The sequence below is a fragment of the Pelobates fuscus genome, chromosome 10 (genome assembly GCF_036172605.1).
Source record: "Pelobates fuscus isolate aPelFus1 chromosome 10, aPelFus1.pri, whole genome shotgun sequence".
Taxonomy (NCBI): Eukaryota; Metazoa; Chordata; class Amphibia; order Anura; family Pelobatidae; genus Pelobates; species Pelobates fuscus.
This window is the reverse complement of record NC_086326.1, coordinates 116,232,688-116,253,596: the sequence shown is the minus strand read 5'-3', so window position 1 is coordinate 116,253,596 and position 20,909 is coordinate 116,232,688. Positions and strand designations below refer to the sequence as shown.

General features: G+C 40.1%; 1 protein-coding gene across 2 annotated transcripts in view; it reads right to left on the bottom strand.

The window, feature by feature from the left end:
• Positions 1–9,747: 9,747 nt before the first annotated feature.
• CCDC86 (coiled-coil domain containing 86) overlaps positions 9,748–20,909 on the bottom strand; it is a 248,143-nt gene continuing 236,981 nt past the window's right edge. The window contains exons 1-4 of one of the 2 annotated variants that reach the window (XM_063434265.1): positions 16,822–17,030; positions 14,322–14,451; positions 10,226–10,300; positions 9,748–10,094 (exon numbers count right to left, since the gene is read on the bottom strand). In XM_063434265.1, the coding sequence (XP_063290335.1) occupies positions 10,005–10,094; positions 10,226–10,300; positions 14,322–14,451; positions 16,822–16,937 (411 nt within the window). In that variant the 5' untranslated portion in view covers positions 16,938–17,030 and the 3' untranslated portion in view covers positions 9,748–10,004. Of the gene's footprint in view, positions 10,095–10,225; positions 10,301–14,321; positions 14,452–16,821; positions 17,031–20,909 lie in introns of those variants that run through there. The other variant, XM_063434266.1, reaches the window with a different exon arrangement.

The following is a 20,909-nucleotide window of genomic DNA, read 5'->3' as shown; positions in this document are numbered from 1 at the left end:
GCCATCGGGCATACCGGGCAAATGCCCGGTGGGCCGCGATGGCCGTGGGGCCGAGGCCCGCAGGGGAGATCACAGAATCTCCCCTGCCAGCCCCTGCAGGGCCAGCGCTATCAGTGTGCCGGCCCTGCATAGTGCCTCCATGGGGGGCCCCAGAGACACTCAGATGCGGCAGCCGACGTGGGAGGGAGGAGAGTACCGGCGGAGCTCTAGCCAGCAGCTCCGCCGGGTCCTCTCGCGAGGTCTGAGCGTTGCCGCGGTTACCGCGGCAACGCTCAGATCTCGCGAGAGTGAACTCTAGCCTAGAGTATACTCTCACCACTGGACCACCAGGGAAGGAAGCATGGCAGCACGGCACCCCCCCCCCCCCATGGCAGCACGCCCCCCCCCCCCATGGCAGCACGGCACCCCCCCTCCCAGGCTAAAGGTAAGAAGGGAGGGGGGGGAATATAACTTTTTTTTATAATAAAAAAATATATTTAAATTTAAATAAATACATTCACACTCACACACACACAGCACCCAGACACACACAGCACCCCCAGACACACACAGCACCCTCAGACCCACACAGCACCCAGACCCACACAGCACCCAGACACACACAGCACCCCCAGATACACACAGCACCCCCAGACACGACACACACATCACCCTCAGACACACACATCACCCTCAGACACACACAGCACCCCAGACACACACAGCACCCAGACATACACAGCACCCTCACACACAGCACCCAGACACACAGCGCACCCTCACTCACACACAGCACCCTCAGACAGACAACACCCTCGCTCACACACACAGCACACACACACACACACACACATATATATATATATATATATATATATATAATATATAAAATAACCCTCAGTGAGTTAAAAGACAAAGAAAATTAGAAACCTAGAATGTGACGGCAGATAAAAACACCCTCACACACAGCACCCCTCTTACATACACACACACTGCGCCCCTCACACATACAATACTTCCATATAAAAAAAAATATATATATATATATATATATACACACACACTACAGCACCCCTCACACAGCACAACTACATACATTACACTCCAGATACACACTAGATCCCTTACCCTATATGCACTCTTAATCCTCTACACACACACACACAATCTCCTATACACACTCTGGGTGCTTTACACACTAGATCTCCTACACACACACACTGCACCACCTAAACACACACTACATTCCTTGTCAGCAAACACATACTACATTCTCTAAACACACCCTCTCTACAACCACTAAACACACTACAACGTCACCTATACACAAACACCACAGCCCGTATGCACACACTCGCTACATCCCCTATAACACTATGCACCATATACACACACTCTGTACAGCCCCTAGCCACACATATTACACCACAAACACAAATGAAATTGACCTATTTAGACAATACCACACCACACTCTACACACACGCAATCCCACAAGCAGGCTCCAAACACATGCACCATACACTTTCCTGGCCCTTTTGTCCTCTGGTATCCCACTTGTGGAGACACCAGAGACAATTTAAAAGCCAACTCAGTGCAAGCATGTTATTAAATTTGCTTGCGCTGCACAGACCAAATTCAGGGCCTTTTACTAATGCTAGAGCTCTTTAGCGGGGCTCTGCGCATTGAACCAACATGCTCACTTTGAGGGGGGTGTGCTTGTCATTAGTGATGACAAAACACACCCTCTCTGGCCCCGCCCCCTTCTTAGGGGGCCGCTCTGATTGAAAAATGCCCGGGCCTAATTTTTTTCCCAATCCGGCCCTGTGCGCACGGCTCCTGCCGCGCATATGTGCATTCAGCCGAGGAGAGTCCCCTGCCCGGCACTGGAGAAAGAGGTAAGTTTAACCCCTTCCACCCCCTAGAGCCTGGCGGGAGGGGGGCCCTGAGGGTGGGGGCACCCTCAGGGCACTATAATGCCAGGAAAACGAGTATGTTTTCCTGGCACTATAGTGGTCCTTTAATCTGTCTGGTTAGAGACTTGGTAAAAATCCAAGATTTATATGGTATTTCAGGGATTTGACATTTATGTACCTATAAAAAAAACTAGGTTTATCGAATAATGAATATTTTACTTACCTAAGAATATTCGATTTCCTTCATCAAACTTCTATAATCAGAGATTCACCCCTCGATAAGATCCTCTATGGGGCTTAATAACAAACCTTCAAGAACTAGAAGGGCCTTGGATACACTTAATCAAGAAGTTAAACTGAACACAGTTATTAAGTGGGAACTTGACCTAGATCAGGGGTAGGCAACCTACGGCACTAGTGCCATGCACGGCATTCAAGGTGTCTTTCCACGGCACTCAAGGCTGCTAGAGCCAAACAGGGTCTGGCCTCTCAGAAGTCTCAGTGAAACTTCAGATATCTGCTATTTCAAAGAGGTAGTTAAGGACAATCTTCAATTTATGTATTGCAGCATATAGAGTAAGTGATCGCAGATCACTTCCTCCCAGCATTGTGAATGGGAATCCACACTGTAGTAGAGCAGCCCACAGCTGATGTTGCAGCTCCTGTCCTTGACCTGTACCTGCCCAGGCTGGTCCCCACTGGAACCCAGGGAAGCCACCCACACTGCTAGATATACACAGACCTGCAGAATAAGCCTCCCCTCATTCAAATAATACGAACAGCCCACACACAAACATACACACAATCCCCACAAACGCAACACCACTAACAATCCACATACATGCACACAATCCCACATGCAGCCTCTCACATGCAAAACCCCAAACAGCCCCCACACACTACCAAACACACAATGTGACATATCCACCCACACACACAATTCCACAAGCAGCCCTCATTCATATGTATCATACACGATACCATAAACTACTAATGAGCATATACAATATAATAGCTCATACACGCACATGTTCTCCTCATCTCCCCTTCTCCTCACCTCCCCCTCCCCGTGTTCTCCTAATCTCCCCTTCTCCTCACCCCCCCTCCCTGTGTTCTCCTCATCTCCCCTTTACTCACCTCCCCCTCCCTGTGTTCTCCTCACCCCCTCCCTGTGTTCTCCTCTCCCCCCTCCCTGTGTTCTCCTCATCTCCCCTTCTCCTCACCCCCCTCCCTGTGTTCTCCTCATCTCCCCTTCTCCTCACCCCCCTCCCTGTGTTCTCCTCATATCCCCTTCTCCTCACCCCCTCCCTGTGTTCTCCTCACCTCCCCTTCTCCTCACCCACTCCCTGTGTTCTCCTCACTTCCCCTTCTCCTCACCTCCCACTCCCTGTGTTCTCCTAATCTCCCCTTCTGCTCACCCCCCACGTTCTCATCTCCCCTTCTCCTCACCCCGCCATGTGTTCTCCTCAACTCCCCTTCTCCTCACCCCCCCGTGTTCTCCTCATCTCCCCTTCTCCTCACCTCCCACCCTGTGTTCTCCTCATCTCCCCTTATCCTCACCCCCCCCACGTGTTCTCATCTCCCCTTCTCCTCACCCCCCCCTGTGTTCTCCTCATCTCCCCTTCTCCTCACCTCCCACTCCCTGTGTTCTCCTAATCTCCCCTTCTCCTCACCCCCCCCTCCACGTGTTTTCATCTCCCCTTCTCCTCAGGCAGCTGCAGCCTTATAGGAAGCGCCAGCCCTGCTTGGGGGCCCAGGCAATTGCTTGGTTTGCTTGCCTGGTAGCGACGGGCCTGAGGATTGGCACGCTACGGGACATCACAATCCTATATTAGCACAGTGCTGCTAAAAGGTAGCCTACCCCTGACCTAGATAAATCTTTTTTCCTGGCAAGATTGGTTAAACTCATTTGAATTAATAAGGAAAACGATTTATTGTGTAAATATACAAGAAATGTTACTTAATATCATCCGCAGATGGTATATGGTCCCTACTAAATTATGCAAATGTCAAACAAATTCCTCCAACGTATGTTGGAGATGTAATAGTGAACTAGGTTCACTTAAACATATTTGGTGGTACTGCACTGGCCTGGTCAACTTTTAGTTGGGAGTTTCTAAACTTATCTCAGACTTAAAAGTAGATATCACCTTGTCCCCAGAAAGATTTTTTTATTTTAATTCTTTATTTTTCATGTGCATATGGTTACAAAACATTATACAGTATACAGCATTATACAGGAGGGCATAGCGGTCATTATTACCTGTACGGTGGGACCATGTGTTGACCCTGCTTTTGGCAAAGATATGATCACACATAAAAATAAACAGAAACATAAACTATCAGTTTCAGTTGCCTGATGGCTCTCACCACCCCAGTCCCAAAATACTCCCAGAAAGATTTTTATTTCATCTAGATATGCCAAAAATGGCTAAACCATCTTTATATCTAATTATCCACGTTTTAATGGCAGTTAAACTGTGTATGGCTAGAAATTGGAGACATACTGAATCTCCATCCTTAATAGAAATCAAAGCCCAGATCCAATATCAAGGTGTAATGGAAAAGGATGTCTATTTTAAAGAGAACAATATTGATACCTATAACAAAATATTGAAAAATTGGTTTGATTATTATAAAGAATAGATTCTCCAAATAAATAGAACCCTGGCAAGAATATATTAAAGGAACACTATAGTCACCTAAATCACTTTAGCTAAATAAAGCAGTTTTAGTGTATAGATCATTCCCCTGCAATTTTACTGCTCAATTCGCTGTCATTTAGGAGTGAACCCCTTAACGCCGTTACGGCGTGCTATGCCGTCACGGGTTAAGTGGGCTTTAAAGCCGTTATGACGGCATAGCACGCCGTAACGGCTTGCAGCCCCAGGAGGTAAGTTATACTTACCTCCGCCGCGATCCGCTTCGGGAGGACTGCCTCACAGCCCAGGCAGCCCTCCCACGGCAAATGAGGCCCCCGGGGGCCATGTGATCGCTCTCAAAGAGCGATCACATGGCCCTCTATAGCTGGCTGTGGATCTGCCAGCAGGGGGACTGTTTGAAATATCAGACAGTCCCCCTGCTGGTGGGAAGTATAAAAAAATAAATCAAAGACAAGTGTAAAAATAAATTAAATATATTTTTATATATATAAATATTATATATATAATATATATGCATATTATATATATGTAACGTCATACAAAGTGTATTTTAATATTAATATAAGTATATATATTAATATTAAAATACACTTAGAATGACGTTACATATATATAATATGTATATATATTATATATATAATAGATGTACATATATATATTATATATAAATACGTATAATTAAAATAATAAATTAAATAATAAAATAAATAAATAAAATATTGAAACAAAATTTAATATAAATTATATATGCATATGTAATTTCATTCTAACTGTATTTTGTTATTAATATATATATATCGGTAACAAAATACACTTAGAATGACATTCTATATATATCTATATATATATAAAATACAAATAACCGCAAATATATATATATAGATAAATACATATAATTACATAAAAGATTACATTAGTATACACGTAGAATTTAAATACCTATAAATGCATATATATTAAAATTCTACATGTATATTTAAATAATCTTTTAACGTAATTATGTGATTTGATTAATTAAAATTTGATTGACATGCATGACAACACAGGGAGAAAGTGCAGAGAATTTAATTCGCAAGCACTATATTTGACCCTGTAACTCTCCAAGACACCATAAAACCTGTACATAGGGGGTACTGTTTTACTCGGGAGACTTCGCTGAACTCAAATATTCATGTTTCAAACTGGTAAATTGTATTACAACGATGATATTTTAAGTAAAAGTGACGTTTTTTGCATTTTTTACAAGCGAACTGCACTTTTATGGTCTATATTATTGTTGTAATATGTTTTACTGTTTTAAAACACTAATATTTGTGTTTAGTGAAGTCTCCCGAGAATAACAGTACCCCCCATGTACAGGTTTTATGGTGTTTTGGAACGTTAGAGAGTCACATATAAGGCTTGCATTTCATTTTTTTCACATTGAAATTTGCCAGATTGGTTATGTTGCCTTTGAGAGCGTATGGCAGCCCAGGAATGAGAATTACCCCCATGATGGCATACCATTTGCAAAAGTAGACAACCCGAGGTATTGCAAGTGGGGTATGTCCAGTCTTTCTTAGTAGCCACTTAGTCACAAACACTGGCCAAATATTCGTTTTTTGCTTTTTTCACACAAAAACAAATATGAACGCTAACTTTGGCCAGTGTTTGTGACTAAGTGGCTACTAAAAAAGACTAAACATACCCCACTTTCAATACCTTGGCTTGTCTACTTTTTCAAATGGTATGCCATTATGGGGGTAATTCTCATTCCTGGGCTACCACACCGTCTCAAAGGTAACATTACCAATCTGGCAAATTTCAATTTGAAAATGTAATGTTCTATATTTGACCCTGTAACTTTCCAAAACAACATAAAACCTGTTAATGGGGGGTACTGTTGTACTCGTGAGACATCGCTGATTACAAATATGTGCATTTTTTTTGCAGTAAAACCTAACAGTATTATGACATTCACAGTTAAAATGTCAGACGGAAATGCAAATTTAAAAAAAAATCTTATTTTCTCACATTTTTTTTACTTTTATTCATAATAAATGATGTTCCATATATGAATAGTTAATGATAGATTAAAGCCCTGTTTCTCCTGAACAAAATGATATATAATAAATGTGGGTGCATATAATTTGAAAGAGGGGAACTACGGGTGAACAGACACATAGCGCAAATTCCAGTTTTTGTTTACGTTTTGTTTTGATCAGAACGTGCACTATTGACTCCGTCCTGAAGGGGTTAAATCACTTTGTTTCTGTTTATGCAGCCCTAGCCACACCTCCCCTGGCTATGATTGACAGAGCCTGCATGAAAAAAACAACTGGTTTCACTTTCAAACAGATGTAATTTACCTGAAATAATTGTATCTCAATCTCTAAATTGAACTTTAATCACATACAGGAGGCTCTTGCAGGGTCTAGCAAGCTATTAACATAGCAGGGGATAAGAAAATCTTAATTAAACAGAACTTGCAATAAAGAAAGCCTAAATAGGGCTCTCTTTACAGGAAGTGTTTATGGAAGGCTGTGCAAGTCACATGCAGGGAGGTGTGACTAGGGTTCATAAACAAATGGATTTAACTCCTAAATGGCAGAGGATTGAGCAGTGAGGCTGCAGGGGCATGTTCTATACACCAAAACTGCTTCATTGAGCTAAAGTTGTTTAGGTGACTATAGTGTCCCGTTAAGCTATATTCACTTGGCAAAATACAATCAATATTATCCCTAAAATGGTTCTTGATTGATTCAATATTATTAAAGAAGCTATATTGGAGCTGCCCATCCTCTTTACCCTCCATAGGTGTCCTTAAAGGGAAACTCCAGTGCCAGGAAAACGATCCGTATTCCTGGCACTGGAGGGTCCCTCACCCTCACACCCCCCAATCCCCAGTTGCTGAAGGGGTGAAAACCCCTTCAGTGACTTACCAGAGGCAGCAACAGCTCCTCCTTTTGCTTACGTCGGCCGGTGGGAGAGACTGATCTCGCCCGCCGGCCGAGGAGACCTAATGCGCATGCGCGGCAATGCCGCGCATGCGCATTAGCGCACCCCATAGGAAAGCATTGAAAATGAATTTCAATGCTTCCCTATGGGGAATAGAGCGACGCTGGAGGTCCTCACACAGCGTAAGGACGTCCAGCGACGCTCTAGCACAGAAAACCTGTGCTATGAAGCAGGAAGTTCCCTCTAGTGGCTATCTAATAGACAGCCACTAGGGGAGGACTTAACCCTGCAAGGTAATTATTGCAGTTTAAAAAAAAACTGCAATAATTACACTTGCAGGATTAAGGGTAGTGGGAGTTGGCACCCAGACCACTCCAATGAGCAGAAGTGGTCTGGGTGCCTGGAGTGTCCCTTTAAGTTGTATGTCATATTTATGTTATATGTGGTGTAAGATATACCTTGTTGTAGTCAGTAATTTGGATACGTAATTCCTAGACAATATTAACTTTTAGATACTCACATCTAATGGCCATCCATTTAAGAATAGACTTGAATGGAAACGCAATGGAATAATCCAAATTTACCATATTGTATGAGATAATTTAAAAATGCTATTGAACATATTTGCTTAGTTTTCTGTAAAATTACAATAAAAAATATTTGGGAAAAAAAAAACCAAACGTTTCTTAATTTAGAGGACATATAGGACACCTTTCAAGCACATAAACAGTACAGGCATACCCCACTTTTAAGTACACAATGGGACCAGAGCATGTATGTAAAACGAAAATGTACTTAAAGTGAAGCAATACCTTTTTTTTTCCACTTCCCAATGCATGCACTATATTGCAATACTCATTTACAGGCATAACTGATACTGCAACTGCAGATTTCCAGTGATTTATTTAGTTAAAACAAACAGTATAAAAAAATAAAAAGAAATCTCATTCCAGATTGTACCATTTGTCTTTAATGTTTTAATCATTTGACAACCTTAAACTGGGAGGAAAAGTAAAATAGGCCGGCCCACTGGGTCATTTTCTGTCAATACAGTGCCAATTTGTATTTTTTTGAGATACTTAAATTGCTACTCCAGGCATCGTTGCAACTTGTGACTTTAAGTGGTCATGGTGCCTGGAGGCTGTATGTGCATTTCGCTTTGAAATGCGGCACATACAGCGTTTAACCCATCTGCTGCTGGAGGTGTAACTCCAATTCTGACAGCAGCACTGGTGTATCATCTCCCAAAAATGGAAATAGAGTTTAGTGCTGGCTAACGCAACTTCTCTGCAGGGTCCAGGATAATGAGGCAAACGTTCCTAAACACTTTGCCCCATTTAAACAATATAATAGTGTGTACTTGTGTTAAAAGGGGAAAAAAAATCATAAATATATACCAGAAAATGTAACAGATTGGTGATAACTAGCTGCTTTTTTTTTTTTTAAATAGAACCCTGGTATTTTAGATCTACAGGTTTTACTAAATGAAAATACAAACAAAATAAAAGCCTGTATCCTAATTGGTAACATTTTTAAAACACCTAAAAAAACAACAACTCAGGATTGGTTGAATTTTTAGAACACTTTAGCTAGTTGAAGGTCTTTGTGTGAGTAGTATGTCCTATTTTCTAATTTTACAAAAAGTGCAGAATGCAATAGAAATTTACACTTTTAGAAATTAACCATGTTACACCCTCATGGCTGTACGTCAGACAACCTGTTCTGTCAGTTCAGCTCAGTGGAACTAAACTCAAGATCCAGGCAATTACCCTGACTACCCAAATTGCAAAGACTTCCAAGTGAGCTGCATTGTGAAGTCTGCAATGGGTTAGGAAAGAAAGGGAAGCTGGCCAAAGGAAGCAGACCGGGGTATATCATCAATGAGAAAATGCATATTTTAACTGCTAAAATGCTAAATATGGAGTTGTTTTGAATTTGGGCACTGAAATGCCACTTTAAACATTATGTGAAAATTGTCACAGTTAATCTCTAAATTTTGATTTGTCAGAAATTACGTTGAATAACAATTTTTAGGCTACAACAGTAGAACTGAAAAGTTAACTATTTTTTGTCTTAATTTCATAATCTGACCTACATATTGAAATTTACACTTTAGTGAAATAAACAAATGTGTTTACTAGATTTATAGTTAGCGTTCAGTTTTATTCTTAGTGTGCATTTAGACACACAGGGATGTCTTATGTTGCAATTAAGTCTGTCTCACAATCATTTGTGCGTTGTGAAACAAGCACGTTTTCCATGTGCTCAAGTTGTTTAATTTTCTCATTTATTTTACAGCAACTCAAAGACAAAGTTAGAAAACAAATAGAGCTCAAATCAACACGACACGATAGTCCATTAAAATTTAAGCAATCCGAGAGGTCATCAGCGCCATTCATAATGAGAAGGTTTCTGTTTCAAAGAGCAAAAAAAAAGTCTCAATTGGAAGATACTTTCTCCTTTTGGAAAGACTTCTTTTTAGGGGGACAGAGTCACGTTTCATCTATGTTTCAAGATTTAGAGATCTTTAAGGTATCTCGCTTCTCAATGCTACGCAGCTGCTTCTTCCGAGCACGTTTCAGTTTTGCAGGGTTTCGAATCTAAGGAAGACAGAGGTCAGTATTAATAGTACCACATAATAGCCTACAGAAGTATATGCATTTAACTTTCACTTAGTTTGATAGAATAATATTGAAAAAAAGAAAAAATGTTGAAACATAAGAAAACTCACCACTTGTACAATTTCTGCCTTCCTCTCATTTTCAAGCCGGCGTCTAAGATTCTCCTCACGGCGTCTCTTTTTTTCCTGCATCAAGAAACAGGCACAAGAATTAAAGCCCAAAAATTCATTGTACACACACCTTCAGAACTTATTAATCACCGCAAAGCTAAACGAACAGGTAACCTTTTTCAGGGGCCTGTAAACTAAACAGTGTGGTGCTCCTTTAATTTACTTTAGCATTTCATCCTGCATCACCCTTAACACCACCACCATATGGAGAGACCATATAGATGAAAACGTATTACTGGGTGCGAATACTCTCAAGCGCCCAAACAATACTAAATATTACAAAAAGAGATTGCACACTAGAACCACTACTATGAATACATGCTTTATTAAACCAAAAAGGTATAACAAACATAAAGCACAAAATGAAGTGACAACAAAAAGGCACATAAATAAACAATGCTAATTACTGCTATTCCATAAGCCTACTCTGGCAAAAACACGAGCCTCTAATACCCCAACGTTTCGGCACTTCCTGGCTGCCTTTCTCAAGTCACTCTTTATGTTTGTTATACCTTTTTGGTTTAATAAAGCATTTATTCTTAGTAGTGGTTCTAGTGTGCAATCTTTTTTTTTTTTTTATATCCTGTATCATCCAATCACAATAAAGAGATTTCCTTATAGAGAACGGTTTTGACTGACCCAGCTTAGTTCTGCAGCGTTAACTGGATTATCCTGCAGAAGAAGACTGGAAGCAAAAGCTGCAGCCGCAGACACCCAGATGGACAGAGGTAAGTTGTTAAGCTGTACTAAAACAGTTTGACTACTTACAGTAGTGGTGATGGTTCTTGGAGTGTTCTATTAGAAATGTTAACATTTTCAATAGATGTTGAAGTTTTCAGCTCCCCAAGTCTCATTTGGGGTATTTTAACAGTCAACCATTCAAAATGATCTCCACCATAATAATAGATTACCCAGTTAAAGTGTTTTGTTAATAATTATTATAACAATAACTCAATCTCACCATGGACATTTTAACAACTTACATGCATTAACTGTATCACCAATCTCTGCCATAAATAGGGCCAAGTTGTATGTCCTGATTTTTTTCTACATAAACTGCATATACAGAAACAATATCAGGCACTGGGTGTGAGCCAAAGTGCATTCATCACTCGACTGAGATTGCCTATAAAGAATATAATACAGCTTTCTTTTTCAAGGTCACTTTTTCCAACAGCCATTTTAGAACATTCAGGGTTTTTCACTAACATGTGCATTGTAGTGATATTCAGATTTTAAAAACCAAAAGAGCCATACTGAAAACATAGTGAATTTGGAGAATTCTCCACATTCTACTATTTTGGTCTAAATCTAAAATTATCTTTAAATGTAGGTTCCATTCTACTGAGGTCTACAGTATGAGGCAGGGATAACTGGGTGGTTACTGACAGGCTAAGGGCAATGGAAGCTACAGAATAGCCACTGAGCCAGATAGCCAAGGTAGACTCCATACTTCAGTTCTCAGGGGAAGAATTTATTCAACAACAGATGGACCAGGAAGATGGACCGGTGTGGAGTCTACTTACCTTGTTTAACACTGCAGGTCTCTACAGCAAGAGACCACGGTCTCCAGCAGCATGGATCTAAGTGAATGCTTTTACAATATATTGTTGTTTGCACTTCTTTGAGAGATTTCTTATCCACCCTATCTACTGAAGAGTGCACAGTGACAAGTATGAAATCAGCATATATTTTTTTTTTGGGGGGGGGGGGGGGGGGGATAACATAAAATAGAAGCCATTTCAGAAAATAAAAAAAGTCTATATAGGAAACACTAATAAAATATTCAGATAAAAAAAAGAAAAAAAACTGGAAAGTGACAATAACATTTCAATCTCAACAGCACAAACAACAATTTACTAACAAGGTAAACACTGGTATAAATTAACCCCTTAACACCGCAGCCAAATGTAAAAGTTGTGAACGAAACAAAATATAAACAAAACCTGGCATTTGCGCTATATGTCTGTCAAACCGTAATTCACCTCTTTCATATTAAATGCACCCCCCCTTATTATATATCATTTTATTCAGGGGAAACAGGGCTTTCATTTAATATCAAATATTTAGCTATGAAACATAATTTAATATTAAAAACATGGGAGAAAATAAGATTTTTTTTTTCTACATGACATTTTAACTGTCAATGTCATAATACTGTTTGCTTTTACTGCAATAAAATACACATTTGTATTCAGCAAAGTCTCACGTGTAAAACAGTACCCCCTATGTACAGGTTTTATGGTGTTTTGGGAAGTTACAGGGTCAAATATAGCGTGTTACATTTGAAATTGAAATTTGTCAGATTGGTTACGTTGCCTTTGAGACTGTATAGTAGCCAAGGAAATAAATTTACACCCATAATGGCATACCATTTGCAATAGTAGACGACCCAAGGTATTGCAAATGGGGTATGTCCAGTCTTTTTTAGTAGCCATTTGGTCACAAACACTGGCCAAAGTTAGCGTTAGTATTTGTTTGTGTGTGAAAAATGCAAAAAACGCCAATTTTGGCCAGTGTTTGTGACTAAGTGGCTACTAAAAAAGACTGGACATACCCCATTTGCAATACCTTGGGTTGTCTACTATTGCAAATAGTATGCCATCATAGGGGTAATTTTCATTCTTGGGCTACCATAGGGTCATAAATGCAACGTAAGCAATCTGGCGAATTTTAATGTGAAAAAAATGAAACACAAGCCTTATATTTGACGCTGTAATTTTTGAAAACACCATAAAACCTGTACATGAGGGGTACTGTTGTACTCGGGAGACTTCGCTGAACACAAATATTTGTGTTTCAAAACAGTAAAAAGTATTGCAGCAGTAATATCGTCCGTGTAAGTGCTGTTTGTGCATGAAAAATGCAAAAACGTCACTTTTACTGTCGATATCATCGTTGTAATAAATTTTACTGTTTTGAAACACTAATATTTGTGTTCAGCGAAGTCTCCCGAGTAAAACAGTACCCCCCATGTACAGGTTTTATGGTGTCTTGGAAAGTTATAGGGTTAAATATAGTGCTAGCAAATTAAATTCCTTATACTTTCGGCATGGGTTGTCAGGCAGGTCCCGCTAATTGTAATTAATTAGGATACCTAATTATGTAAAATTATTACATAAATATATGTGTAGAATTAATATATGTATGTATATATATATATATATATATATATATGTTTTTTTATATTTTTATTTATATATAGGTATATATATATATATAGTGATATATACGTATATATTTATGTATATAGATATATATATTATTTCGTTCTACGTGTATTTTGATATAAATATATATACAAATATCACAGTACAGTTAGAACGAAATAAAACAACTATATATTTTTTAATATTTTACTTTTAATTATTTTTTTTATTTAATTTTTTACGTATTTACATATTTTTTTTAATATTATTTATAAATATATATATATAACAATAATTATATATATATTTAATCAGTATCAGTCTACGTGTAATTTGATATTAATATATATATATTAATATTAAAATACACCTAGACGGTGTATGTGTATGTGTGTATATATATACTTAGATCATATATATATATATATATATATATATATATATATATATATGATCTAAGTATATATATATTTATTTTTTTACACTTTTAACATTATTTAATTTGATTTCCAGCCAGCAGGGGGACTAACTGTCATTACAGTTGGTCCCCCTGCTGGCAATGCTGAGCCAGCTATACCGGCCATGTGATTGTGAGGTCCTCGCAAGGACCTCACTCTCACATGACCAGGAGGGACCGGAGGAGGAAGATCCGCCGCGGGGGGGCTCCCTTGGAGTCCCCCCAACCGCGATTGCCGGCGTGGGACCACCGGCGACCGGGTAAGTTAAAAAAAAACGGCGGGCGTATATTTACGTCCTGCGGCGTTTAGAGCCGCTTTTAAATGGACGTAAATATACGCCCGCCGGACTTAAAGGGTTAATTTATGACAGTGTTTTCAGTTTAGTTATATGATAAAAATATTTCATTATTCACACAGAGGGCCACTCACATCTCGCTCATGCTGCTTGTCATCTTTCAGTTTTTGGGAGAAGTTCTTAAGCAATTTTTTTTCCAGGCGTTCTTTCATCTTTACTTCCCAAGAAGTTCGCAGGGGGCGGTCTTTCACCATTTGAGAGAACCTACAGTGTGTGCAGTAAATACAAGGTTAAAACATTTGAAAAGGGTAGAATGAAAACTTTGCGGTAATATATTCATAATGTAAAGGGAAAACATTAGCAAAATGTATTTTTCCATTTTAGTTACATAGAAAAACACTATACATTAGTTTTCCAGGCTAATCAGTGGCAGCATCACTATAGGGTTAGCTACTCCAACTTGGCCATTTAGGACAGGAAACCAAAGTGTTTCTTCATCTTTGGTATTTGACACTACCTCTTTAAGAGGTCTAAGGGCTTTCTTTCAACTTAACTAGGCCAATTTTAATTTAGCATCACTAAGAAGATTGGAAGGATCACAACTGCCCAAGAGAACCCATGGAAATGTCAAATCATTCACAAATGGTTTGACTTCTTATCAATTGGCAGTGACAGGGGACTCCTCACACCATAACTACTACAGAGGGCTGTAGTGGTTATGATGCCTAAGAGTGACCCTTTAACAAGATATTAGTTCACAGGATGCAGTATATCACAATTTTAACCACTGCAGCTCACTGTGGTGGCTACGGTACCAAGAGTGCTCTGCTGCCCTTCAAGTAAACCATTGACAACTTACCTGTGTCCACCAGGTGCTCTGCTCATGCCCTGCTTCCCAATTCTCCTTGCTAGATAATTTACTTGGTGCCTCTGAGCTAAGCAGGGGCATGCAGGACTGTGCTCATTGGTTAAGAGCATCAGCTGCGCGATGTCAGCCAACAAGCATGGTCCTGAATTAGTCAGGCTTAGCTCAGCAAAGACAATGGAGCATCTACTGCTGAAGAAGACAACATGCATTACCGGGTACCCGAAAGACCCAGGTAAGTTGTCAAACTATTTTATAATGGATTGACAACTTACCTAGGTCTTTCGGGATAGATTACTTTGAGATATTGCTAGGGCACTGCAGGCACTATAGGTGTGTGCAAGCAAAATGTCCAGGCACACCATAAATCCACGGCGGTGGAGCAGCCTTGGTAAGACAAGCTATGCTAGGCACTAAAGGTTAGTAAATCTACCTTTTATACTTAAATAGGTAAGGGAATACAATATCATTTTTTTAACATAACAGTCATATAAAAGGGACACTATAGTCACCAGAACAACTACAGCTTATTGTATCTGATGAGTACAAGTCAGTCCCTTTAGGCTTTTAGAAGTAAACATTTTTTTCAGAGAAGAAGCAGTGTTTACATTGCAGCCTAGGGATACCTTCACTGGCCACTCATAGGATGACTACTAGAGGTGCATCCTAGGGCAGTACTGCACAGTGTGCAGCACGGACATTCAGTGTCTCGACCCTCTGCATGATGAAATGCTGATTGGCCAGGCTGTGTGTGGCTTGTGCTGGCTCTGCCTCCTTGACAGGCTCAACCAATCCTACGGGAAAGCATTGTGATTGTCTCAGAATACCACTTCTGATTATGTCCGCCAAGCAGGCATATTAGGGGCATAGCCAGCAGCAGAAGACTGGAATAAAGAGGGGACCAGTGGGGCTAGATGGTGTTCTTAAAACTATACTGTCAGGAATACATGTTTGTTTTACTGAAAGTATAATTTCCCCTAATTTTATTTTAAAGTGGCACTGTCAAAGTTTTGGGACTTTGCCGAATTCGGAAAGCCCCCCAAACAGTGACATCGCTGCTGGTGGTCCTGTGACCAGGGGGGGGGGGGGGGCAGGTGAGTTTACTTACCTGAACATGTCCAACATGAGCACCGTCATCTTGATCCAACTAGGTCCTCTTCAACACCGGTGTCACTGCTGTACTCTTGTACATGCGAGAGAGTACAGCACTGAGGTCTATGGAGGTTCTTGCGAGATTGCTGAATACTCCATAGACACAGCCAGTTCCCTGCAGCCATGACCAATGACGGCTACAGGGATTGACTCTGTAGCTCTTCCTCGTGTCAGAGAAAGTCAGGTGGAGGAGACAGAGACAAAGTAGTCCCTACTGTCTCTGTATATCTCTTGACTGAATTAGAATTTCAGTGATGTTTAATCCCTTCAGGCAAGAAAGCGCCCAGGGACTACCTGCCACCATAGTAACTTAATTTAATGAAGTTGTTATGGTGCCCATAGTGTACCTTTGACTTTATTGGACTTATTCACTAAATTTGGGATTGTAGCAAAATTAAAATCCAAACTGCAAACTTTAGAATAAAACTGCCAAACTACGACTAGAGTACTCTTGGACATTTTTTTTTCAACATCAGTTATTTCACTGATATTTTGCGATTCACTATTTAGTAAAAAAACATAACATTATAATTTCTCGTTAAACTTTAAGATATGTTTAAGTTATGCTCATTGCCTTTAGATTACTAAAACAATCATTCAGAGAAAGTTGGACTTGCCTTTTTTTGTTGGAATCTTTCCATATTCTCCCAGATTTCGGCTTTCCCCTGGGAATCGGCTTACAGCTCCCCTCTGTGTTTTCCAGGGACACCTCCTGACCCTCCACCAGGGCCATACTTCACAACCTGCAGACCCCTGGAATCCTCACTGTCCTGGCAGACACTGCTCCACCGTCTAATGCTTACCGTCTAATGCCACTCACGTGGAAAGCAAAGGAAGATAGGAAGCGTGTACCATGCAAGGGCGCATGCGCAGGATGAACCGCACCTAATGCGCATGCGCAGGATGAGACGCACAACTGCTGCGCATGCGCGGGATTTGATGCTTTCTTGTAATATCGCATTTTTTTTTTACTGTGACATAGCATCTCAAGGCTGATAGTTTAGTATGTGATTGTACAGTATTTCTTTTCTTTTTTTTTTTAATTCGAATTTTATTGTTTTTAAGTAACTTGCCTTCTAAGTATCAGTTATGTAATTTTTTTTTTTGTTTGCTTTTAATCCTCCAATTTATTTTTTATTTTGTTTGCATTTGTATTATTAGTGCTTGTTCAGAATGCCATGGATATGAGCATTCTTTTTTTTTTTTTCTTTTTTTTAATGGCATGGGGGAGGGTACGCAGCCATTGAGAGGTCATGCCATATTCTCAAATTGCATTGTATGGAGACTTTTCATACTTTGATTTTTTTTTACGGTTTAATGCCAATATTGACGCTCTGGCTACTTCCTTCTTCCCATCCGCCACAAAATGAGGAAGTTTTTGTAAGGCGGCCAGTGGTAGGCTGAAAGCGTCAGCCTACACCAGGGATTCCAATTAATTATTCCAGTGGAACCCTTTGACATAGTATACCAACATCGTGGAACCCGTGTAAAAAAAAAAAAAAATTCCGCCGTAGGACAAACCTTTTAAGAAGTGGCCTTTTTTATAATTTCTAAATATTTTGCTCATAAACTGTTTAGTGTTATGATACTCCTGAAGCTTTCGCTTAAAAAAGGCAATGTCTTTATCTTTGTACTCTGTGTGGTTTTGATACCGGAGAAACTGACGGAAGCCAAGCACAGAGAGATGGACACACGTTTCTTCAGGAAGGAAGAGATTCTTTATTCGATTCACCAACCGGGACTCAGAGGGACTAATGTCACCAAAAAACAGCAAAGTCTGAGTCCTGATCATACAGTGTAGGTCCCTTATATAGGCATGTAGCTCCTCCCATAATCAGTTCAACCTACACATACTCTTATCTAATCAACCGAATAGAGACTAAATTCCTGTTTGACCACATGGCTTGCCCAGCACAATGGAGGAGGGGAAATACTCGTATATCCTGTATTCCTACACTTGCTCAGTAAACTGTTGATTGTATCTTAGCTACGTGTAACTGACTAACTGATACATCAACATATGCAAGTGCACATACCACGTGGCAATCTTGTCCTAGTAAATTTATTTTTACTGAGATTCCACCACATTCCCCCCTTTGATGCTTCTGATATTTCATAATCCCAGATGCATCACTTAATCAGGGTTTGCTTACACCTCAGGTTGCTATGAACCAGACCAGACTTTGCGACTCCCTAAAGATACGAATTCCTCAACATTCCTCTTCCTGTACTAATTCTCCCTGATTTAGAGCCTCATACCTATATATAGCCATTATCTGTGCAGCAGCCTTCCTCTCTGCTATATTCTCTATAATGCTCTGCACAGACCTAACTACCAAAGGAATCAGACATGGTAGGAGAAGGCACAGCATCAAAATTAGCATGACTCCACCTACCAATGCCTTAAGTCCTCCAAACTGCTCATACCAATTACCAAACCAACTACTTGGATTATACCCTTTCCATACCTGGGTAGGCACATGCGCTAGTTTAACCATATGGCTAGTAAGCTCAGCTATTGCTTGCCCTTCATCATCTATTTGAAGACAACAATTGCTTAGGTTAAACTTCCCACATACACCTCCCTCTACTGCCAATAGGTAATCCAAGGCTAATCTATTTTGGTAAACGGCTGTCCTCATCCTAGTATTATGTTCCGCTAGGAGATTGAGCGCTTGCGATGTTTCATTGGTAATTATCTTAACCACTGCCTGTAACCTTATAATACGGTTGAGCATATATATTGGGGTTCTATATCCAAAAGTACCATCCTCTGCCCACGTAGCTGGCCCATAATAATCTATAATACGCTGGGGAGGCCACTCATTATCTTCCCAGGTACCTATCTCTAGGGGTCCCCTTTTCTTTCTATGATTCACATCATATACCTTAACTCCCAAAGTCTCTCCTGTTTCAATAGGCAACAAGAAGAAGGATGGTTTGAGCATACCTAACACACATGCCCCTTCCCAGTCCTGTGGTAACTCCGAACAGGCTTTCTTACCACAGATCCAGTACAAATTTGCTGGGGCTTTCCAATTCGATGTAGCAGATAGGTCAAACCACACATCCTTTAAATTGGTATAACTTGCAAACGGGTTAGGTGGTTCTGAGACATTTGAAGCTGACCACCAAGTTGTATTCTTTGTATCATCATCATAAGCTTTTTGCCCTAGACAAGTCAATTCTCCTACAGATGTATTAAACATTATTCCTTTCCTTGCTATGCAAACATAACCTATAATGGAGGTCTTTAATCGCCACTCAGATTTACCTCTAACACTCATTTGATAATCAGCTTGAGAAGATGTTATCTGTTCAATTGTCTCAGAACCGGAATACATTACCTCATTTGCTTCCCAGGGCCATTGGTCTCCCATATTAGTACCTCCACACACATAGCAGTTGGTTACATTAAGACTACCGGCAATACTCTCGGCTAGATCAATAAACAAGTTCTTAGCATTATGGGGGATCTTATTCTCTACACTCATCTCCTCGTAGAAAGAATGGAAAACCTGATGAGTCTGGGCTGCCACAGTATCCCTATAAATAATATTGTCCCAGGATCCAAACCTGTCCCATATATCTGGAACCCAAATAATTTTCCAAACCTATCTATAAACTGTTCAGGATTATTAATAAGTATATAGACTGGGTTACACTCCATAGACTTACAATATGGTTTGGTAGGCAACTTAGTAACAATCATATCCTTATCTGCTGTCTGTCCCCAAGTTGCCCACCCTACACAAGACCAATATGGAAAATAATTATAATTCTTATTTGGGCATTTTGGATCTATATACTTGTTCTTACTACTGGGGCAAATATACTTATCATTAGACCCATACGTTCTTTCCCATTTAAGATCCCCGCATACATGCCACGGTTTTCTACCACTTGATATCACCGTACATGCATCAAATAGCAGAACACCCGAAGAATGTACGGTTTCTAGTATTGTCTTATTTATTAGGGTCCCCTGTGAGTCTCCATTCCAAAGGGTCAACCAAATTGTACGGGGTTGATACTCTGGACTAAAACACTTAGGTTCTCCTACTCTTAAATGGCATACACTATAATCTATACCTAAGTATCTACACTTAGATACATATCCTTTACACTCATATTGTGAATGCCAAATAAGGGTCTGGGAAATATGATTACCTGTTTTTGTAGTCTTAATGCAAACCTCACAGCCAGGTGTGTCGGTACCTCTACCTTCCTGAATAATTAAAAACACAAATATACACATTATCAAATGCATTTCTCCTGACATCTTTATTCTAATTCTTCGTCCGTGTGATGGCACCTCAGCTTCCAGGATGTAAGGGCTGCAAGGAATGGAGTCCTTCAAGTCCTCTCTTCCCTTCACAGAGGTCCCTTCAAGACACTCTGGCTATGTAACGGTGGTCAGGCTTTATTATGGCCGTCAAAACACCTTCTTGCTGATCTCTTTGATTACTCTAGAAGTCCCGATATCTCCTCGTCACTCCGACTGAGTTACACGCTTTAACCGGATCTTGCAGGGATTCTCTGGATCTGGTGTAGCTTGCCAAGAATCTACTGCTGCTGGTTTAACCCTGGAGTGATGAATCCACGGAGTCACTTCAGCCACCTTTATAGCTTTATAGTTGTGAGTAGGTACACACAACTACTAGTAGGTAGCGATGTCCGCCGGATTTAGGCATTACCGTATAGT